Source organism: Pelophylax lessonae, assembly GCF_965119305.1.
Source record: "Pelophylax lessonae genome assembly, chromosome: 11".
Lineage (NCBI taxonomy): Eukaryota > Metazoa > Chordata > Amphibia > Anura > Ranidae > Pelophylax > Pelophylax lessonae.
Window position 1 is genome coordinate 65,667,725 of NC_138778.1, and position 24,740 is coordinate 65,692,464.

Sequence of the window (24,740 nt, forward strand, 5' to 3'; positions counted from 1 at the left end):
TGGATTCTTCCCACTGTAACACATGAGACTTGAGTAGTTCATTCATTTCCTGCAAGTTTCTATGCTCCATTTTAAGCAATTCCAAGGCTTGTTCCTTTTCTTCCATTTTCCGTTGCAAGGCATCCAACTCAGCCCTGCACACATACTCGGTTTCCTCCAAACCGATGGCCTCCATTGGCTGCTGGCGTCTCTGTTTCCAGCCTGCCATGCTCTCTTGATGAGCCTTTTGTTGAGCTGCAAAGCTCCGTTGTTTCAGCATCTCCCCCATTTTGGGTTTACTTTTCATCTGAGCACACTGCGTCTCCATAGCAGTTTCATCAGTGTTGCTAGGGACAACACCCTTCCTCTTTAGTAGACTCTCTTTAGGCATGGATGGGGCTGGTTCAGACGGTAACATCCCCTCCATCCATAGAATCCGGTCTCTCATTTCATCTATCTTTGCATTTTTCAGGCGTTTTGAACGCCCCATCTTCAATAACTCCACAAACAAATTTTTCACAGTCCAGCAAAAAATTTTCAGACCACTGTCTCTTTAACACATGTAGTTTTTCTCTCTCTTGCAAGATCTCTTTTCCTGCACACACAGTTTGTGCAGTCACTTGCACCAGACACAACAAAGTTCATCAAATAATTTTGAGACCGCTGTCTCTTTAAAACACTTTTTTTTTTTCTGTCAGGATCTTCTCTCTGCACACATAGATTGTGCAATCTCATGCAATCTCATGCACCAGATAAAGTTCATCAAACATTTGCACTTCCTTGCAGGGATCTCTGCTTATGCCCACTGCATACCTCCACCATATGTGAGGGATTAGCTCGGTGGTAGGCGTATGGGTGACCCCTTTGGGGGTGCGTTTTCACAGAGAGATAGCCGAGCAGAGGTTGAAAACAAGACTGATTTATTCATGCAATTTACTTCACATAATTGCAAGCGTCAAAACAGCCAAAATAAAATAAAAGACAAAATAAATCCTTGCCTCTGTGGGCGGCTACCTTCTCACGCTGGAACCTACCTAAGAAGTCTTCCCAACCTACTGTTGGGCCGACACTGCTGATCCTACAGCAGACACTCAAATGTCCATTTGTTTGCTTTTCACACAGCACAAACATTGTCCATTGAACATGTCCCTTTGTTTTCTTTCACACAGCACATGTTCATTTATAACAGGATCCTTTACTCTTCAGATCCTTCACATTGAACACAGTTCATTTAACAGGTCCCTTTACTCTTCACACTCTTCACATGGAACACTTTGTCTTCTCACCTTTGAGACGTCTTCACTCGTGGTTACCCTCCTTAGCTTCACATCGCTGTAGGGGGTCTTCTCCCATGCTCACCAGCTTGTCGGGAGGCACACATCCGACTGTCCCCCTCTCCCAGCCCACACGGCGACAGGCGGCAGCAGTCCTTCTCCCATGCCCACACGGCGTCGGGAGGTACACGTATGTCTGTCCTCCTCTTCCCAGCTCACACAGCGACAGGAGGCAGCACTCAATAGATTTTCTCTGGACAAATTATAGAGGCCTTGATCTCCTCATTCTGAACAGCTGAATGGTTTTCAACTTCCTGCTGGCTCTTTTTGCAGCCAACACCCTATAGTATCAGTGAACTTTTCAAAGCAGGTGGGAATGTGTCTCCTCTCAGTGACTACATTCCCAGATTTACCTGACTTCCTGTCACAATATGTATAGCACTGATTACTGCAGTAATGTCACTGGTAACCCCAAAAGTGTCAAAAATGTCAGTCAAGGGTCCGATCTGTCCGCCGCAATGTCGCAGTACCACAAAAAAAATCGCAGATCGCCGCCATTACTCATTAAAAAAAAAAAACAACAAAAATGACAAAAATCTTTCCCTTTGTTAGTAAACGCGATAACTTTTGCACAAACCAATCAAAATACGCTTTTTGCAATTTTTTTTTTTTACCAAACATAGGTAGCATAAAACAAATTGGCCGAAAATGTTAAAAAATTTAGATTTTTACATTTTTTTTGAGGAATTTCATATAAAAAAAATGTGAAAAATATTGCTATTTTTGCAAATTTGCAATTGTCCGTTAAAGTCACGCAGTGCCGAATCACAAAATAGTCAGGAAGGGGGTAAAATCTTCCCGGGCTTAAGTGGTTAAGAGCAAGACTAGGCATGCTCAGAGAGAAAGAACACATACAAAGCAATTCAACACATGACATCACTTCTGAAGTAGAATTCTGTCATACGGGAAAATTCGTATGAAAATAACCTCTTCACTTTCCACATCAGACTAGCATGCCACAAAACACGGATGACAGATCGTTCGATAATCTGATCATGTGTACGGGATTTAGTCCTCCTCCCTTGCCACATTTGGCATGTCATTTTTTTGGGGGGGGGAGCAGGTACCTAGTTTTTACAGGTACCCACTTACACTTCTGCTTGGATCGCCTAGGTCAGTGATGGCGAACCTTGGCTCCCCAGGTGTTTTGGAACTACATTTCCCATGATGCTCATCTACATTGCAGAGTGCATGAGCATCATTGGAAATGTAGTTCCAAAACATCTGGGGTGCCAAGGTTTGCCATCACTGGCCTAGGTGGTCCTCCCTCCCCTCCTTCCCAGCAGTCTTCTGGCACACGTCATAGGTCCCAGAAGACTGCGGGACCATTCACAAAGTGGAGTGTGGCTCACGCATGCACAGTGAGCAGCCGGCTGTGAAGTCGAAAGCAGCATTGCCGGCTGCCCATATTTAGGATGCTGGTGCAAGGAACCCAAAGAACTAGCCCAGATGAAGACGGCGCTGGATTCCTTGACAAGTAAGTTTCCTTTTATTAAGGCCTTGTTTACAACATGGTGCAGAGACGTGAGACGTGAGCTTTTCTGCACATATTCTGCAAGGGAACAAAGAAAACAGTTGTTATTTATGTGCCCTGTTTATACCACAACACTAGTATCACGTGTGGATTTTTTTTTCTGTGCAGGAATCTGCAACATGTATAAAACTCACTGAAACACATATGAAAACTGATGTAAACATGTGTCTTTGCAAGTGAAACCTGTGTGTTTTTTCCATCAGTTTTTCTGTACATATGGTGTGAAGGAGGCAGAATTTATAGCTGCTGACTTTTATTTTTTTATTTTTTTCTAGAGTGAACTATAAGGTTTATCTAATTGAATAAAAGCTACTTTTGTTGGGCAGCTTGGTCTGTTAAAGGAAGTTAAAAAATAACAGACTTACTGCAGGATTAACAGGTAATAAAACTAAGTACTAGGGGGAATTTAGAAAAACAAAAGCTGCTGTGGTAATGCTAGTGACAGTATTATGAGCACATCACAGGTACCATTTTCAGTTTAACCCCTTTTGGACTGCCTGTCACATATATACTGCGGCAGGGTGGCCCTGATGTCCAAAATTACGAACATGTACTTGATTTTGTGCATGAGATGTCAGGGGGGCATGCGTGCCGCCAGAGCGCCACTCCCACTGCGATTGGACAAAATAAAAACTGCAGAGGTGATCAAATATCACCAAACGAAAGCTCTATTTGCCGGGGAAAAAAATACATTTTATTTTGGGGTACAACGTGGCACGACCGTGCAATCGTCAGTTAAAGCAACGCAGTGCCGTATTGCAAAAATGGCTTGGTCTTTAGGGGGTAACACCTTTCTGAGCTGAAGTGGTTAAATTCCAACTTTGTTTTAACAAAGTTCCTAATCAGATAGTCCTTAGCAGGTTTTAAAATAAAAAAGAAACTGCAATACTCAACTACATTTTGTATTTTGGATCCTTACACGCATCAACAAACTTAAGCAGGCTTGGGGGAAGGCTCACTGCAAACAGAGTCGTCACCTGGAAGCAACAGACGTCACAGGATAACCTGTGTCGCCGGCACTGATTCGTAGAGTTTCCCACATCGCACCAATGTGAACCAGGACTAACTGTAGTCTTTTTAGCTGAGATTTCTTTAAACTGTGGTTTCCATATTCTCATTCATGACTGCCTTTGTAAATGTTATAAGAGAGCAATATGCCACAGAGAATGATGCCCAATATCCAATGTTAAATGTCACTAATGCCCATGTACACATCAATTATCATTGTTTGGAGCTGCACATGGGGAGGCAAGTCACAGGCCTCACTATGGACGTCCCCTCTTGATCAACTGTCAACCAACTAGCCATGAGCAAGCTGCACATGCCCATAATTACAGATGCCACTGGGCTGATGACCTCAGTGGCATCACACTTAGATAACTGATCTTAAGAAGGGACAACTACTGTAAATTTCAAAAAAATTAATTGATAAGCATCACTATTCTGCTAAATTTGTACCAAAAAGGGACACAAGACAGTAAATCCAGATTGGCGTTACTTTGTCCAGGGCAATATTTAATTTGGTAGTCAAACTTGCCTAATCAAGCTGCCCATCTATGCTCCAAAGCTCCAAATTTAGCTGTCTGTAATATGCCAACGCATTGCTGTTGTGAAAATTTAAACCTTTGTTCCTGACAAATGTTCAGCAAAAAATTCTGTTAACTGCTTTTTTTTCTGTTTCTTGGAGACTTTGGTTGGCACAAGCTATTAACTTTTTTTTGTGCATGTGAAAAGATTGCTCCCAAACCTTTGTTAGTGGCAGTGGTAAATCATTTAAATGGTAAAGTGAAATCCGTACAAGCTAGAATTGGTGCTATTGTTATTCTTTCATTCAAATTCAATTTAAATGCTTTTTGATGGTTTGGTCTCAATAGTGATGAGCCGTTCACCACCTGGTTCGGTTCGCACCAGAACACAGCGAACAGGAGAAAATTTTGTTAGAACATGCAAACTCCATTGAGGTCTATTGGACTCGAACATGAAAAATCAAAAGTCCTAATTTTAAAGGCTTAAATGCAAGTTATTGCCCAAAATAAGTGCATGGGGGTCCGGGTACTGACCTGGGGGACATGTACCAATGAAATTTTTTTTTTTTTTTAAAACGAGTTTTTACAGGAGCAGTGATTTTAATGATGCTTAAAGTGAAACAATACAAATAAAAAATTCCTTTAAATATCGTACTTGGGGGGTCCCCTTAATGTGCCTGTAAAGTGCGGCATTTGTGTGATGTATGTAGCCTGCTCCAGCAACACTGACATTTCTAAAGGAAAAAAAGTCATTTAAACTTGCTCACGGCTGTAATGTTTTGTCGGCTCCCGGCAATACAGATAAAAACAATGGAAAAAAAAATGGCGTGGGGTCCCCCCCAAAATCCATACCAGACCCTTATCCGAGCAAACAGCCTGGCTGGCCAGGATGACGGGGGGGATGAGCGAGCGCCTCCCCCCCTCCTGAACCATACCAGGCCGCTTGTCCTTAACATGGGGAGGGTGCTCTGGGGTGCCCCGCAAAGCACCTTGTCCCCATGTTAATGGGGACCAGGGCCTCTTCCGGACAACCCTGGGCTGTGGCTGTCGGGGTCTGCGGGTGGGGGGCTTCTCTTTAGTGTTGTCACATGAAAAGCTATAATAAAATATTTACAAAAATATGAGGGGTGTACTCACTTTTGTGAGATACTGTATAATACACTGGCTGATCTATTACTAGATGCAAGGGGGCATGCTGGTCACTCTGCATTGAAAGGGGTTTGGCACGCTGGTCACTCTGCATTGAAAAGGGGCACGCTGGTCACTCTGCATTGAAAGAGGGCACGCTGGTCACTCTGCATTGAAAGGGGGCACGCTGGTCACTCTGCATTGAAGGGGGCACGCTGGTCACTCTGCATTGAAAGAGGGCACGCTGGTCACTCTGCATTGAAAGGGGGCACGCTGGTCACTCTGCATTGAAGGGGGCACGCTGGTCACTCTGCATTGAAGGGGGCACACTATACCTTGATTACTGAAGGCCCCTTTCACACTTTTGTGACCTTAAAGTCACACAATTTTTTACAGTGTTTTTTTGCCACAAAGCAATGCATATTACATATTTCTGTTTGCGCCCCCCCCAAAAATTTTGAGCACCAGCCACCACTGACATAAGGGGTCCCTATAGTGAACTTGGTGTTGAGTTTTTCACTTTAAGGTTATCACAGAAGACAAGGGGGCACTCTTTACATCTAGAGGAAAAGAGATTTTGCCTCCCAAATTCAGAAAGGTTTCTTCACAGTAAGAGCTGTGAAAATGTGGAATAGACTCCCTCCAGAGGTGGTTCTGGCCAGCTCAGTAGATTGTTTTAAAAAATGCCTGGATTCTTTCCTAGGTGCACATAATATAATTGGGTAACTAACATAATTATGTAACTATATGTAACCTGTGGTTACGTGAATGAAAAAAAAAAAACCTGACAGCTAAGGTTGGAACCGCTGTACTAACAATCTGACGTTAGTATAGCGATCTCTACTACTATTCTATTCCCCACCAGAACACTCGGTCAGCGCTCTCGGCCAATGGCCGAGAGCGCTGATTAGGAGTCCGTTGGCAGACCTTTTTCAGTCATGAGCATTCATAACCGGCTGCCATACACATGGGCCGGTTGCTATTGAACCGTCTGTACTAGGCTTTTAAGTCAGTGATCTGAGTAATGCCTTTTTTGTCTTTTAACATACAATGCAGATACAGGTCTTGCATAATCTCCATTTTTAATGGTTTTCCCCCATTTTTATTGGTTTTTAAATAAACAAATAAAGAAGGTTGATCTACTTAGCAGGGTCACGAGCAGCAATAAAAGCCTGATTTAATGTTTAAAACCCTTCCCTAATCTATAAAAAATATGGTTTAATACATACAAATGACAGTGATTGATCCGTGAGTGTTGGTAAAAGTCACATTTACTGCTTTATAAATATGCTTCTTAATAATAAATCAAATTCTAAACAATTCTATGACTAAGGCTGGGTTCACATATATGTGAATTGCATGCATTTTTAACTGCACCCAATGTGCATAACGTGAGTGTGAGAGGCTTTCAATTGAGCCAGTTCACACATGTCCGGGGTGGCTGTGGTGCAGTTTTGAAAAAGGGTCCTGTACGTTTTTTGGGTCTGGATCAGGTGTGAATTCAGGAAAAAATTTGCACCTGAATCTCACCTGAATCGGTGAACAGAAACGCACAGGACTGCAAACTGCACCGCAAATATGTTAACCCAACCTGAAACATTCAATGCTGCATTATGTTTTTTAAGGTTTATTATACAAATTATGACCATTTTAAAAGAAAACATCCACAGACAAAACAATTTAGCTACCATACAGGATTATCGGAGCTTGTTTGTTAAGCTGGAGATCAGTTTCAATACAATACCTGTTTCCAGGACATACCTCCTTTCCGTCTACCGTGTACTGTTTTTGTAGGTAAAAAAAAAAAAAAAGACCTTGGGAATTTCCAAGTGATGGAGCTAGGTAATCATTTCCATTTCTCCAGAGCCAAGCAGGACATATATCACAGGTTAAAAGTGTCGTCATGTAAATAACTTCTTAAAAATTCTAGAGGACTCAAAAAAACAGACTTCTTTTTTAATTATAGTAACAAACTGCATTGTAGAAGTTGTTTGTTATTTTGCCCATAAATATACTTTAACCACTTCAATACTTTTACCCCCTTCCTACCCAGGCCAATTTTCAGCGCTGTTGCACTTGGAATGACGATTGCGCGCTCGAGCAACACTGTACCCATATGACATTTTTATCATTTTTTTTTCACATAAACAGAGCTTTCTTTTGGTGGTGTTTAATCAGCGCTATTTTTTTGTTTTAGTTTTTTTGCTAAATAAATGAAAACCAAGAATTTTGAAAAAAACGTAATCTGTAGGAAAGCTAAAGAGTTCATAAACTATGGTATATATTTCTGAAAATTGATCAGTCCTGATGTACTGACATCACATTTCTTGAGACTCGATATTGCCAGGACAGTAAGAGGCATGGCATTTTTTTTTTTTAAGTTGTAATTTTTTGTCACAATTTTTTGGAAAATAAGGAAATTTTAAAAAATGTGAGTTTTTGCATAATTCTTTTTTACATACTGTCACCAGTGCAGTACAGCATCATCATATAACTGGCATGGCGATGATCAGGGACACTGACTGGTTACAGTATGTAACAAAAACAAACATTTAATAAATTATTTTCAATTTTTTGTCTTTTGTATTACATTTTTTTCATACTTTATTTTTAACACACTGTGACCAGAACAATACAGTGTTACCATAGTAACACTTTACTACTCTAGGGAAGTGATCAGGATTTTTGTTTTTTTAAACATTGTGATTGCTTTTAACAGTGTACTGCAGTCAGTTTAGTGCTGTGCTGTGCTGTGATTGTAGTGGGGCCACTGAAGTGTATTGTATACAACATGTCTGTGTCACCCCACTGATACCATTTTTTATTTCATTGATATACATATTTTTTTTTTTTTCAATTTATTTTTTAGCAGCATCAGGTTCTGTTGCTGCAATATTAGTACCCCACCCCTCCTTTGTCGCTAGTGTGTCCTTCTGCATCAGCAGCGATTTTTTTTTTTTTTGTGCAGCAGCACTAATAATATAAAGGGCATAACTGCTGCTCCTCAGGCACTATTCCTTCAGCTCCAGAAGTGGGTGTTTTTGTTGTTTGTGCACCAGCACAAATAATATTAAGGGCATAATTGCTGTACCCCCTTGTGCATCTCAGGCGCTCTTCCTTCTGCTCCAGACATGGGTGTTTTTGTTGTTGGTGCACTAGCACTAATAATATTAGGGGCATAATTGTTGTACCCCTTTGTGCATCTCAGGCGCTCTTCCTTCTGCTCCAGACATGGGTGTTTTTGTTGTTTGTGCACCAGCACAAATAATATTAAGGGCATAATTGCTGTACCCCCTTGTGCATCTCAGGCGCTCTTCCTTCTGCTCCAGACATGGGTGTTTTTGTTGTTGGTGCACTAGCACTAATAATATTAAGGGCATAATTGCTGTACCCCTTTGTGCATCTTAGGCGCTCCTACTTCTGCTCCAGACCTGGGTATTATTTGGTTGGTGGTAAACCAGCACCAACAATATTGGGGGCATAATTGCTGTACCCCCTTGGGCATCTCAGGCGCTCCTCCTTCTGCCTTAGCGGAGTTTTCTTTTTTTTTTTGGCTTTATTAATAAAAAAAATATAATAAAACAGTTTATAGTGCACCAAGCACAAACATATTGCACCCAAGCACCATATTCCTTTTCCACACTCTATACTAAAAAGTTAAACCCCCCGCCCCCAAAAAAAAACCACAATAATAAAACAGTTTATAGTGCACCAAGCACAATATTATTGCACCCAAGCATCATATTTCCTTCACACATTCTATACTAATCAATTATAACCCCCCCCCCCCCAATTCTCCATCATGTCCGAAAGGCCAACAAGGAGAGGCAGACGCTCACAGGCCACCAAAAGAGGGCAAACAGCCTCTGTGTAAACAGTGAAAAGTGGTGGCCATGGACATGGTGCATCCTCTACAGGCGGGGGCATGCTTTTTTTACGGTGCTGGCCATGTTATTGAGCCACAACATGCAGAAGAGTTGGTGGAGTGGATAACTAAGACGTCCTCATCCTCCTCGCCCTCTGTCACACAGGCTCATACTAGTTTGCCTTCCACCACAGCTGTCAAAGTAGCCCGTTCCACAGGCTCCTTGTCTACAGCTACCCCTTCTGTAGCCTCACCATCATGCATGGAGGAGTCACCTGAATTATTTGATCATAGTGTCAGTTGCATGATGTTGGAGGATATGCAGCAATTCGAATGCTCCGATGTTGGTTCCCAGATTGAGAAAGGGAATAACGTGAGCCTAGAGAGAGGGGGTGACAATAATGGACAAGAAACTGGCAGTCATGTTCCCACAGCTGCAGCATACTGCCAAGTTTGCTCTAGTGACGAGGAGGGAGGGGATGATGAGGTCACTGACTGTACTTGGGTGCCTGAGAGAATAGAGGAGGAAAGTGAGAAGGAGGAGGAGGTAGCACAACTCCAACAAGGCAGGATGTGCTCCAGGGGCCGCCTTAAGGGAAGCCATCCTATTGCATCACACCACGTAGGTCCACAGGGTGCCACATGCTTGACAAGACATAATGATCTGCCATGAAGTCAGTAGGCAACAGCACCTGAAAGACCATCATTATAAAAAAGCATACTTCACCTTGCTCCTCATCTGAGATCTCTACCCCTACTATACCTCGTGTCTTCTCAAAAACCTGCACTGAGAGGGATGATAGTATTGCAATGAGTGCCACAGATACTTGCAACCAATCTGCTAGCAGTACACCACCTGTTGATTTGATCAGCAGGCAAATTTGGCTACCCTAGTTGCTGAACCGTAAAAATAAATATTGTCCCAGCCATCCACATGTTCAGCCTCTAAATGCTGGCTTGGCCAAATTGCTAGCACTACAACTGCTGATTTTTCATCTGGTAGAATCTGACCCCTTTCCTGAATTTGCAGAATGTGCTGCACCACAGTGGCAGGTTCCAAAAAGACATTTATTTTCCCATCTCTTTTCCATCATGTGAAAGGTAGTGTATTGGCCTCCTTGGACAGAGAAGTCAGCAGGAAGGTTCACATTACTGCTGACTCTTGGTCCAGCAGGCATGGGCAGGGACGTTATATTTCTTTCACGGCGCACTGGGTAACTCTGCTGGCAGCTGGGAAGGATACAGGACAGGGTTCAGTGCTGGAGCTTGTTCTGCCACCACGCCCCCAAAAAGCCGGTGCCGATTCTGCCACATCTGTCTACTCCACCCCGTCCTCCTCTTCTTCCTCTATGTCCTCTTCTGCTGAATTCTCCTCTGAACCAGCAATGCTCCCTAAGCGTTCAAGGGGCTACGCAAGCAGTCAGGCTAAAAGATGCCATGCAGTGCTTCAGTTGGTCTGTCTAGGGGACAGGAGCCACACGGGGCCAGAGATTCTGTCAGCTCTGCAGGGGCAGGCTGAGAGGTGGTTAATGCCATGGCAGCCAGGAATGGTTGTATGCGACAATGACACCAACCTTCTCTCCGCCCTCCAACAGGGACACTTGACACATGTTCCATGCTTGGCACATGTCCTGAATCTGGTGGTGCAACTTTTCTTGAACAGGTACCCGGGCTTACAAGATCTTCTGAGGCAGGCCAGAAAAGTCTGTGGCCATTTTCAGCAGTCGTACAATGCCAGTGCTCGGCTATCTGACATTCAACGGGAATTTTCCCACCAACCGCCTCATTTGTGACATGCCCACCAGGTGGAACGCATCATTGGCAATGCTGCACACACAGCAGAGGGCCATCAATGAGTACCTGTGTGAGTATGGCACAAGGAGAGGCTCAGGGGAGCTTGGTTTCTTTTCGCCATGCCAGTGGCTGCTGATAAAGGATGCATGCACTGTTCTGTCACCATTTGAGGAGGCCACAAGGATGGTGAGCCGTGACAATGCATGCATCAGTGACACTATCCCTCTAGTCTTCCTGCTGGAGCACACGCTTTGGGAAATCATGGACAGGGCACTTGAGGCAGAACAGCGACAGGAAGAGGAGGACTTCCTTTCCTCACAAGGCATGTATATGCAGATATTATTCCTGCGGGGCCAAAAAACACATAGGAGCAAGAGGAGGAAGAGGAGAAAATACAGCAGTCTTCAAGGGATGATTGTCATTCCCCAGAAACCCCAGGAGTTGTACGTGGCTGGGGAGAGGTTGCTCCTGAAAATGTCATCCTTAGTGACCCAGAGAACTCAGAATCTCTTGCCTCCTCAAAATTATGCTACATGGGATCCCTGATTCTGAAAAGCCTGCGAAAGGACCAGAGGATTTGTGGTATCAAGGAAAGGGATAATTACTGGTTGGCAACCCTTCTTGATCCACGTTAAAAGGGTAAAGTTGCAGAGCTCATCCCGCCTTCACAGAGGGAGCAGAGGAGGAAACATCTTGGGGATGCATTGAAGAAAAATTTGTGTAACACCTTTCCAGACACTGGGAGGTTAACATTCTCTGGACATGTTTCTGAGGCATCGTTCAGCCAAAGGAGGAGAGGTGGAGAAGGCGGCCGGCTGACCAATGCCTTTAACCAATTCTTTAGTTCTCAGCACCCAGAGCTGTTAGGTTTAAGCAACCACCGGCAGCGTCTCCATCATATGGTGCAGGATTATCTAGGGGCAAGAGCAGACTTGGAGACCTTTCCAACTGAGCATCCACTGGGTTACTGAGGCTTGAGGATGGACCACTGGCCAGAACTTGCTCAATATGCAATGGACCTACTGGCCTGTCATGCTTCCAACATGCTTTCCAAATGGACATTCAGTGCTGCTGGAGGTTTTGTGATGGACAAAGAGTGCGTCTGTCCACAGACTCTGTTGACCAGCTGACTTTTTTTTTAATTAATCAGTCCTGGATCAACAACAGCTATCAAGCCCCTGATGCTGATATAACTGATTGAATTTGCTAGTAGTCTGCCATCCCTTAAAGACTGCATATGCTGCCTATCCTATTCTTCAATCTTCATAATGCTAGCTTCCAACAATGTTTTTGGTTTGGGCCTCCACCAACACCCAAGGCCCAATTTTTCTGCACCTGTATGACAAGTATATGCAATTTCAGATCTAATTTTTAACAGCAGGGCCCGTTCCTGTGCCCAGCAAGAGTAACTGCGAGGGGTTGCGATGTTCAGGCACCACCAACACCCAAGGCCCAATTTTTGTGCACCCGTATGAGAAGTACATGCGATTTCAAATTTGTATGGAATTTTTAGCAGCAGAGCCCGTTCCTGTGCCCAGCAAGAGTAGCTGCAAGGAGCTGTGGGGTTCAGGCACCACCCACAACCAAGGCCCAACTTTTCTGCACCTGTATGATAAGTAAATGCGATTTTCAAATTTGTATGGAATTTTTAACAGCAGGGCCCGTTCCTGTGCCCAGCAAGGGTAACTGCGAGGAGTTGCGGTGTTCAGGCACCGCCAACACCCAAGGCCCAATTTTTCTGCACCTGTATGACAAGTATATGCAATTTCAAATCTAATTTTTAGCAGCAGGATCTGTTCCTGTGCCCAGAAAGTGTAACTGCGAGCACATGCGGTTTGACAAGCATGACAAGCACATGGGATTTCAAATTTGTTTAACATTTTTAACAGCAGGGCCTCGTTTTTTTTATAATTTTGGCGTACCAGATTAAAATCCATACTAGACCCGAAGCAACTGGGGGGGACATTACGCCATTTTTTTAATTTTTTTAAATGTATTGCGGGGAGCCAACAATACATTACAGCCACGAGCAAGTTTAAATTACATTTTTTCCTTTAGAAATGTCAGTATTGCTGTAGCAAGATCTACACATAGTACAAATGCGCCACTTTGCAGGCACATTAAGGGGACCCCCCAGGCACAATATTTAAAGCAATTTTTCATTTTTATTGTTACACTTTAAACATCATTAAAATCACTGCTTCTTTAAAAACGTTTTAAAAAAATTTTTTTTGCACTAGTACATGTCCCCCAGGTCAGTACCCAGACCCCCCCCCCATACACTTTTTTGGGGCAATAACTTGCATTCAAGCCTTTAAAATTAGGACTTTTGATTTTTCAGGTTCGAGTCCTATAGACTTTAATGGAGTTTGAATGTTCGAACAAACTTTGCCCCCGTTCGCTGTGTTTTAGTGCAAACCGAACAGGGGGGTGTTCGGCCCATCCCTAATTGCCAGTAAAGTAGTCCTGGAAACAAAAGAATGCCCCAGACAAGATATACTTTATACATATCCTCAATGGACAAACCCAATCTGAACTCACAATCGCCATGAAAAATGGAACATGGAAAGCAGTAGCAAAACATTGGAAAACTGGCTTACATACCCTGAATGTACAGCATGAAAACCTTAATTTTATCTTCACTGAAAATTGAGCATCTAACTGTCATCTTCTGTTGGGACCCTGATATGTGCTTATTAGGGTTGAGCGAACACCTAGATGTCCGTGTTCGACGGGTTCGGCCGAACTTTAAAAAAAAGTCCGGGTCCGTGTCCCGGACTTTTACCGAACTTTTCCCGGACACCGAACCCCATTGAAGTCAATGGGGACCCGACCTTTAAGGCACTAAAATGGCTCTAAAACACCAAAGGAAAGGGCTAGAGTGCTGCAAATGGCAGCAAAACGTAATTAAGAGCATGGCAAGTGCTCTGCAAACAAATGTGGATAGGGAAATAACTTAAAACAACAAAAAAAAAACAGAAAAATAAAACAATGTTCTTCTTCATCTCTGAAGGACGAGGCCCATATGGAGTAGGAGGGAGGTTGAGGTGGTGGTGGATGTGGCGGTGACATAGGCGTGCGCACAGGGTGTGCTGGGTGTGCCTGGGCACACCCTAATCACCTAGGGCACATAGCATTGCCAGTGAGGAGATGGGAAAGATCTCCCTGGGACCTGCTCTGCTCTATTTCTCCTTGCCTACAGGTACATGGCCCCGATACATTACTCTCCCTGCTGGCAAACACATGCATGTGTATTTCAACTTTGGGGTGCACACCTTAATGCAATAGGCTGCGCACACCTATGGGCGGTGTAGGTGGAAGCGGCGGTGGAGGAGGACCAGGGCCGGATTAACAGCATCATGGGCTTGGTGCTGAGGATTTTGAAGGGCCTTAAGGGCCGTGCCTTGCCATGCACCCAGAGGAGGAAGGGTGCAGCCATGCATGCCTAATTCAACATGGGATGCTGTCTCTGAAGCCCATAAACACATCCATGCATCGCCAACTGTCCCTCCTTGTCCGGCCTTCACGCTGTGTGGGGAGGTTCTGAGGGTGCTGCCTGGAGAAGCGAGCATAGAAGCCAGACTTCTGTGTTTACAAGTGACAGAAGAGCGGTAACAGTGAATATGGCCAACCCGGGGCCTATATAAAAGGTAGGGGCCTGGAGCTGCAGCTCCAATAGCCCCTACATTAATCTGGCCCTGAGGAGGAGGACGAGGTAGCCAACACTGCTTCTTTTCAAAAAATTTAAATGAGGGTACACCCCAAAAGAGTGAGAAAGAGCAAAAATGGAACAATGGGTGGGTAAGGTCGGTATCCATTGCTATTCTGCATAAGGTACGGAAAAGTCCCGTGGGATCCATGCCTGGTTCATTTTAATGAACGTGAGCTTGTCCACATTGTCTCTGGACAGGCGGCTGCGCTTGTCTGTTATAACGCCCCCAGCCGTGCTAAATACCCGTTCAGATAATACACTGGCTGCAGGGCACGCCAGCACCTCCAAGGCGTAAAGGGCAAGCTCAAGCCATGTGCCCAATTTGGAGACCCAGAAGTTGAAGGGGGCAGACCCGTCATTCACTACATGTAGGCGTGTGCACACATACTGCTCCACCATGTTGGTAAAATGCTGCCTCCTGCTAAGACGTTCCATCTGAGCTGCTGGTGCTGCTGTTTGTTGTGGCGTGCTGACAAAGCTTTTCCACATTTCGGCCATGCTAACCCTGCCTTCTGAGGTGCTGGCGGTGCCCTGGTTGCGTTGGCGACCTCCTCCTCCTCCTCCTCTGCCTTGTGCTTCCACTGTGGCCCCGCTGTCAGATGGGAATGCCAGCAGCATGGCGTCTACCAGCGTGCGCTTGTACTCGCGCATCTTGCGATCGCGCTCCAGTGAGTGAATTAAGGACGGTACGTTGTCCTTGTAACGGGGATCCAGCAGCGTGGCCACCCAGTAATCAGCACAAGTTAGAATGTGGGCAACTCGGCGGTCGTTGTGGAGACACTGCAGCATGTAATCGCTCATGTGTGCCAGGCTGCCCAGAGGCGACGAAAGGCTGTCCTCTGTGGGAGGTGTATCGTCCGTGTCCTCTGTATCCCCCCAGCCACGCACCAGTGATGGCCATGAGCTGGCCTGGGTGCCACCCTGCTGTGAACATGGTTCCATCTCCTCCTCCAGCTCCTCCTCCTCCTCATCCTCCTCATCCTCCAGAACTGTGCCCCTGCTGGACAATTGCGTCCCTGGCGTTTGCGTGTGCAGGAACCCACCCTCGGAGCCCCTTGCGAATGACTGCCCTGAAAGCCTTGGAAATGTTACCTCTTCATCCTCCTCCTCCTCCTCATCCTGTGCCACATCCTCTTCCATCATCGCCCGAATTGTTTTTTCAAGGAGGCATAGAAGTGGGATAGTTAAGCTGAGAACGGCGTCATTGCCACTGGCCATGTTGGTGGAGTACTCAAAACAGCGCAACAAGGCACACAGGTCTCGCATGGAGGCCCAGTTAAATTAAATAGCGGAATAGAAAATATGATCCAAAAAAAGTGTATGTATATCACACGTACACAACCACACTGGGCCCCAATTACTATTGTTTGTACCCCTAAAAGGCTAGATGAGGAGTAGGGGGAGTATGGAACAGGCAGCACCCTCAAACCTTCAGAAGTATGAGATGAACCCCAACAACTTGGAAAGGTGGATCTCTCTCACACGTACCGACACAGACTATCCCGCAATTCAATTGATCCTCAAAGGTTTTTATTGAATAGCGGAATAGGAAATATGATCAAAAAAAGTGTATGTATCTCGCACGTACACAACCACACTAGGCCCCAATTACTATTGTTTGTACCCCTAAAAGGCTAGATGAGGAGTAAGGGGGGTATGGAACAGGCAGCACCCTCAAACCTTCAGAAGTATGAGATGAACCCCAACAACTTGGAAAGGTGGATCTCTCTCACACGTACCGACACAGACTATCCCCCAATTTAACTGATCCCCAAAGGTTTTTGATTAAATAGCGGAATAGAAAATATGATCCCAAAAAAGTGTATGTATATCACACGTACACAACCACACTGGGCCCCAATTACTATTGTTTGTACCCCTAAAAGGCTAGATGAGGAGTAGGGGGAGTATGGAACAGGCAGCACCCTCAAACCTTCAGAAGTATGAGATGAACCCCAACAACTTGGAAAGGTGGATCTCTCTCACACGTACCAACACAGACTATCCCCCAATTTAACTGATCCCCAAAGGTTTTTGATTAAATAGCGGAATAGAAAATATGATCCAAAAAAAGTGTATGTATATCACACGTACACAACCACACTAGGCCCCAATTACTATTGTTTGTACCCCTAAAAGGCTAGATGAGGAGTAGGGGGAGTATGGAACAGGCAGCACCCTCAAACCTTCAGAAGTATGAGATGAACCCCAACAACTTGGAAAGGTGGATCTCTCTCACACATACCGACACAGACTATCCCGCAATTCAATTGATCCTCAAAGGTTTTTATTGAATAGCGGAATAGGAAATATGATCAAAAAAAGTGTATGTATCTCGCACGTACACAACCACACTAGGCCCCAATTACTATTGTTTGTACCCCTAAAAGGCTAGATGAGGAGTAGGGGGGGTATGGAACAGGCAGCACCCTCAAACCTTCAGAAGTATGAGATGAACCCCAACAATTTGGAAAGGTGGATCTCTCTCACACGTACCGACACAGACTATCCCCCAATTTAACTGATCCCCAAAGGTTTTTGATTAAATAGCGGAATAGAAAATATGATCCCAAAAAAGTGTATGTATATCACACGTACACAACCACACTGGGCCCCAATTACTATTGTTTGTACCCCTAAAAGGCTAGATGAGGAGTAGGGGGAGTATGGAACAGGCAGCACCCTCAAACCTTCAGAAGTATGAGATGAACCCCAACAACTTGGAAAGGTGGATCTCTCTCACACGTACCAACACAGACTATCCCCCAATTTAACTGATCCCCAAAGGTTTTTGATTAAATAGCGGAATAGAAAATATGATCCAAAAAAAGTGTATGTATATCACACGTACACAACCACACTAGGCCCCAATTACTATTGTTTGTACCCCTAAAAGGCTAGATGAGGAGTAGGGGGAGTATGGAACAGGCAGCACCCTCAAACCTTCAGAAGTATGAGATGAACCCCAACAACTTGGAAAGGTGGATCTCTCTCACACGTACCGACACAGACTATCCCGCAATTCAATTGATCCTCAAAGGTTTTTATTGAATAGCGGAATAGGAAATATGATCAAAAAAAGTGTATGTATCTCGCACGTACACAACCACACTAGGCCCCAATTACTATTGTTTGTACCCCTAAAAGGCTAGATGAGGAGTAGGGGGGGTATGGAACAGGCAGCACCCTCAAACCTTCAGAAGTATGAGATGAACCCCAACAACTTGGAAAGGTGGATCTCTCTCACACGTACCGACACAGACTATCCCCCAATTTAACTGATCCCCAAAGGTTTTTGATTAAATAGCGGAATAGAAAATATGATCCAAAAAAAGTGTATGTATATCACACGTACACAACCACACTGGGCCCCAATTACTATTGTTTGTACCCCTAAAAGGCTAGATGAGGAGTAGGGGGAGTATGGAACAGGCAGCACCCTCAAACCTTCAGAAGTATGAGATGAACCCCAACAACTTGGAAAGGTGGATCTCTCTCACACGTACCGACACAGACTATCCCGCAATTCAATTGATCCTCAAAGGTTTTTATTGAATAGCGGAATAGGAAATATGATCAAAAAAAGTGTATGTATCTCGCACGTACACAACCACACTAGGCCCCAATTACTATTGTTTGTACCCCTAAAAGGCTAGATGAGGAGTAGGGGGGGTATGGAACAGGCAGCACCCTCAAACCTTCAGAAGTATGAGATGAACCCCAACAACTTGGAAAGGTGGATCTCTCTCACACGTACCGACACAGACTATCCCCCAATTTAACTGATCCCCAAAGGTTTTTGATTAAATAGCGGAATAGAAAATATGATCCCAAAAAAGTGTATGTATATCACACGTACACAACCACACTGGGCCCCAATTACTATTGTTTGTACCCCTAAAAGGCTAGATGAGGAGTAGGGGGAGTATGGAACAGGCAGCACCCTCAAACCTTCAGAAGTATGAGATGAACCCCAACAACTTGGAAAGGTGGATCTCTCTCACACGTACCAACACAGACTATCCCCCAATTTAACTGATCCCCAAAGGTTTTTGATTAAATAGCGGAATAGAAAATATGATCCAAAAAAAGTGTATGTATATCACACGTACACAACCACACTAGGCCCCAATTACTATTGTTTGTACCCCTAAAAGGCTAGGAGTAGGGGGAGTATGGAACAGGCAGCACCCTCAAACCTTCAGAAGTATGAGATGAACCCCAACAACTTGGAAAGGTGGATCTCTCTCACACGTACCAACACAGACTATTCCCCAATTTAACTGATCCCCAAAGGTTTTTGATTAAATAGCGGAATAGAAAATATGATCCCAAAAAAGTGTATGTATATCACACGTACACAACCACACTAGGCCCCAATTACTATTGTTTGTACCCCTAAAAGGCTAGGAGTAGGGGGAGTATGGAACAGGCAGCACCCTCAAACCTTCAGAAGTATGAGATGAACCCCAACAACTTGGAAAGGTGGATCTCTCTCACACGTACCAACACAGACTATCCCCCAATTTAACTGATCCCCAAAGGTTTTTGATTAAATAGCGGAATAGAAAATATGATCCCAAAAAAGTGTATGTATATCACACGTACACAACCACACTAGGCCCCAATTACTATTGTTTGTACCCCTAAAAGGCTAGGAGTAGGGGGAGTATGGAACAGGCAGCACCCTCAAACCTTCAGAAGTATGAGATGAACCCCAACAACTTGGAAAGGTGGATCTCTCTCACACGTACCAACACAGACTATCCCCCAATTTAACTGATCCCCAAAGGTTTTTGATTAAATAGCGGAATAGAAAATATGATCCCAAAAAAGTGTATGTATATCACACGTACACAACCACACTAGGCCCCAATTACTATTGTTTGTACCCCTAAAAGGCTAGGAGTAGGGGGAGTATGGAACAGGCAGCACCCTCAAACCTTCAGAAGTATGAGATGAACCCCAACAACTTGGAAAGGTGGATCTCTCTCACACGTACCAACACAGACTATCCCCCAATTTAACTGATCCCCAAAGGTTTTTGATTAAATAGCGGAATAGAAAATATGATCCCAAAAAAGTGTATGTATATCACACGTACACAACCACACTAGGCCCCAATTACTATTGTTTGTACCCCTAAAAGGCTAGGAGTAGGGGGAGTATGGAACAGGCAGCACCCTCAAACCTTCAGAAGTATGAGATGAACCCCAACAACTTGGAAAGGTGGATCTCTCTCACACGTACCAACACAGACTATCCCCCAATTTAACTGATCCCCAAAGGTTTTTGATTAAATAGCGGAATAGAAAATATGATCCCAAAAAAGTGTATGTATATCACACGTACACAACCACACTAGGCCCCAATTACTATTGTTTGTACCCCTAAAAGGCTAGGAGTAGGGGGAGTATGGAACAGGCAGCACCCTCAAACCTTCAGAAGTATGAGATGAACCCCAACAACTTGGAAAGGTGGATCTCTCTCACACGTACCAACACAGACTATCCCCCAATTTAACTGATCCCCAAAGGTTTTTGATTAAATAGCGGAATAGAAAATATGATCCCAAAAAAGTGTATGTATATCACACGTACACAACCACACTAGGCCCCAATTACTATTGTTTGTACCCCTAAAAGGCTAGATGAGGAGTAGGGGGAGTATGGAACAGGCAGCACCCTCAAACCTTCAGAAGTATGAGATTGTGTTCACTGTACCCCACAAAGATTGAGTTCACTGCACCCCACAATGATTGTGTTCACTGCACCCCACAAAGATTGTGTTCACTGCACCTCACAAAGATTGTGTTCACTGTACCCCCCAAAGATTGTGTTCACTGCACCCCACAAAGATTCTGTTCACTGTACCCCACAAAGATTGTGTTCACTGCACCCCAAAAAGATTGTGTTCACTGCACCCCAAAAAGGATGTTGTTCACTGCACCCCAAAAAGGATGTTGTTCACTCCACCCCAAAAAGATTGTGTTCACTGCACCCCACAAAGATTGTGTTCACTGCACCCCAAAAAGATTGTGTTCACTGCACCCCAAAAATGATTTTGTTCACTGCACCCCAAAAAGGATTTTGTTCACTGCACCCCAAAAAGGATGTTGTTCACTCCACCCCAAAAAGATTGTGTTCACTGCACCCCAAAAAGGATGTTGTTCACTGCACCCCAAAAAGGATTTTGTTCACTGCACCCCAAAAAGATTGTGTTCACTGCACCCCACAAAGGATTTTGTTCACTGCACCCCACAAAGATTGTGTTCACTGCACACCAAAAAGGATTGTGTTCACTGCACCCCAAAAAGATTTTGTTCACTGCACCCCAAAAAGATTGTGTTCACTGCAGCCCAAAAAGATTGTGTTCACTGCAGCCCAAAAAGATTGTGTTCACTGCAGCCCAAAAAGATTGTGTTCACTGCAGCCCAAAAAGATTGTGTTCACTGCAGCCCAAAAAGATTGTGTTCACTGCAGCTCACACACAGAAAAATGGATGTGGATCACTGACACCTGCCTATCTCCAATCCCACACCACACAGCAATATCGATTGTAGTTTGTAGAACACAGTTTCCCTAAAATTCAGCAGACTCTGTCCCTAACAGGATTGAGAAGAGATCGTAGATCAGGATTGAGTGCAGATTCACCCCACCCCCCACACAGCAATATCGATTGTAGTTTGTAGAAGACACTGACCCTATAATTCAGCAGACTCTATCCCTAAAATGCCTACAACTCGCCCTGCCTAAACACTCCGACCTGTCCCTCAATTCTATCCGGACACAAATGGTTTTTTCCTGCCTATCTTTCCCTAATCAGCAGCCAGCACGTTGATGTGTGCTCTGTCCCTGAATCTAAGCAGCATAATGACGCCGCTGCGGCTGCCTCGAACTTATAAAGACTTGGTCACATGCTTCAGACGGCCAATCACAGCTACTGAGACATTTGCAGGCATGGCTGGGATGGCTTAAGGCACACCAGTTAAACGATTGTTGATTGGCTGTTGAAAGCCCGCCATGAAAAGAGCGCCAAAGCATGCAAAACCCGGAAATAAAACGACCGAACACGGATTTTTACCCGAACATACAGTAAAGTGTCCGTGTCCGTGTTCGGGTACAAAAAATCCAATTATTCGGTACGAACACGAATAATACAGTCCGTGTTCGCTCAACACTAGTGCTTATTTGTTTCATTTCTTTATATGTCATAAAAACCAAGATAGTGATATTTGCGATGCTGTCATCAAATCACAGTATTTAATAAGAGATTAATTGCCATAGCGTTTGGTCTGATCAATATAGTTGTATATAAAATGCACTTTTTATCTTTCAAAAGGTGTTTTAATCTTTTTTTTTTGTATAAAGGGGTCCTGGCAGGGGGTGTAACCTGTGCCTACATAATTTTTGCCAATAGTTCCCATCTCAAAAAGCTGGGAGGTATGCATTGCATATGCTTTACATGATGATTTGTACCTTTTTTTTAAATTGACCTTATGTATGTTGCAAGTTTCTTTTATGTGTAGCACTGTCCCCATAGGGCTTGCTGTGTGATGACTTCTTGGGCCTCCTCTGATTACCTGCAGACAGTCAACTAGGGACAGTTCACTCATCCATCCTTACTCCCAGTTGCTCCTTACTCAATAAACAGGGGTTTTGGTTTTTGATATTTATTGTGGAACTTGGATAGGAGAAGGGAATAGTGGGATACTCCAACTTGAACTATTCACAGTATATAAGGGCAACTCTCACTTGGTCTCACCAGGTTATTTGTGAAAGCAGACACACTGCTTTAACCATACTGCCACTTTTTCTTCAGGACACTCTCTAGCATCCCCTTGACTGACACCCATCCACTGACTCTTCTAGCAGAAGGGATGGCCCTCTCAGGACATGCCCCATGACACAGATCTGTGCTCACTGTAGACAGAATCAGATCCTCTCCAGTGTCTCTCTTCTAGTAAGTTCTGTGGGACAACTGGGTTCAGCTCCTCTTTGACTCTCAGACCCTCAAGTCGATCACCTGAGGCCACATGGCAGCGTCTACAGAAGAGGGGCAGCCACCCCTCCCTCAGGGACCCCATCATCCAGCTGAAAGACCCCAAGCACAGGTGCCTTTGGCATTTATACAGTATCCTAGCATGCACTGAGGCACTTTCCTCTGCCAATCACCAGGGCTGTACTAACTGCCTGTGTACTCATTTGTCAGGTTTCCTTCCACTGTCCAATATGCCTCCTATAGGACCAGTGTGAAAAACGACAAGCTGAGCTGCACCTGAGCACCATGAGCAGACCTCCCTAAGAGATCCTGCTCTCTGGTAGGCAGAGAACAATATAGATTTACCTGGCAATCTCTCTGGTAAGCAGAAAAGATCCAAAAATGATATTCTCTCTTCTAGCACCTACCTAGGAGGGTGCTACATATGTTTTTGTAAAACGAATACATAATTGCAATTTGTCTTTGCTGAATCTAACCTCACTCACAGCACCGTGTGTCAAGACACAACTTACAAGTTATAGAAGCAAGCCAAAGTACAGCCATTAGGTCAGTGATAGCGCAGAGACTCACAGTTCACATGGACCCAGGTACACACTAGCAGCAGGAAACTGCAATCGAAAAAAGCCTGAATGAGCAAGCAAAGTTATATAGATTTGTGGAAAGTTTGAAACTTATACATAACTGTTATTTATTAAGTCAGTGAAGTTTTATTTTTTATATTTAGTACTTTGTGAAATTATATTGTACCAGTGTGCACTGATGATTTTAGTTTATTTCTTATAAAAAAATTGCTTTGATAAACATCTGTGCACCTGTCATGGGACATACATAATGAACAGGACCATCGTTGGTCTGGCCACCTGACTGCGCATGCATGGGTAGGGAACTAAACAACTGCATCTTTGTGAAGTTCCTGGAGCATTCGGCACATCCTGCTATCCGCAGGACAGAGCACTGAAATGAGCAGCTGAAATAGTAAGCATTTTTTTACTAAATAGAGCATGGCATTTTATTGTACTAAAGATGCTATAATGCTTGAGGATATTTTAAAAAAAAAGGTCAGGTAAAGCTCAATAACCCCTTTAAGGTATCTTTTGCATCAAGATAACATTCTTTAATACGTGTATTCTTATTTTTCAGGTCAGTGCCTATGGCTTCATGACTCACGATTTTAAAAGTTATTCTGATCATTACTACGACAAGAAAAAAACGGAAGTAACGTTGTATATAAATCATGATTTTCTTTTGGAGAAAGATTTGTGGGCACAGTTGCACAGTGAAAATATCATCAAACTCTACCAACGGACATAGGCCAGTTTTAGTTTTTTTTTTTTGTACGAGAACTTTAATGGATGGATCTCCTGTGGTCCAGGGTTTGATCAACACCAGTTCTTCAAGTTCATATTACTTTTTGGATGTCCTTTGACTGCACTGATTTCTTCAACAAAAAACCTAAAAAGACACATTTAGCAAAGACTGATATTTTATTTTTCAGGAAAATGAACATTCTTTGTGATTAAATATTTCTCTCTGTGTTTTCCATGAGAAAAATTGTGGTTTTGCTTGCAACAGAATAAAAAAATTGTTGCACAAATTGGAAGCAAGGTGGGTGACAGTATTTGAGACTTGCCAGTCATTTCAAGAATAGGCAGAGCTCACCTTTAAAGGAATATAAGGCTGAACTCTAGGCAGATATAAAACAACACAAATTAATGTAGGTATGTAGTAATTAAAGGAGTGATACTAACCACAATCTGTTTAATTTAAATTGGCCCTTCTATTTCTGTATGTGGCTTGATGGCACTGTAATTATTTTAATAAAAGAAAACATCTCAGTACTTTTTTCCTAATCAATATACAGCTGTCA

General features: G+C 43.9%; 1 protein-coding gene across 1 annotated transcript in view; it reads left to right on the top strand.

Annotated features, from left to right (window-relative positions):
- ST6GALNAC1 (ST6 N-acetylgalactosaminide alpha-2,6-sialyltransferase 1) overlaps positions 1–24,184 on the top strand; it is a gene marked incomplete at both ends in the record, with an annotated part of 243,784 nt that extends 219,600 nt beyond the window's left edge. Inside the window, one exon of the mRNA XM_082272737.1 lies at positions 24,014–24,184. Within this exon, the coding sequence (XP_082128863.1) occupies positions 24,014–24,184 (171 nt within the window). The remainder of the gene's footprint in view (positions 1–24,013) is intronic.
- Between the last annotated feature and the right edge of the window lie 556 nt (positions 24,185–24,740).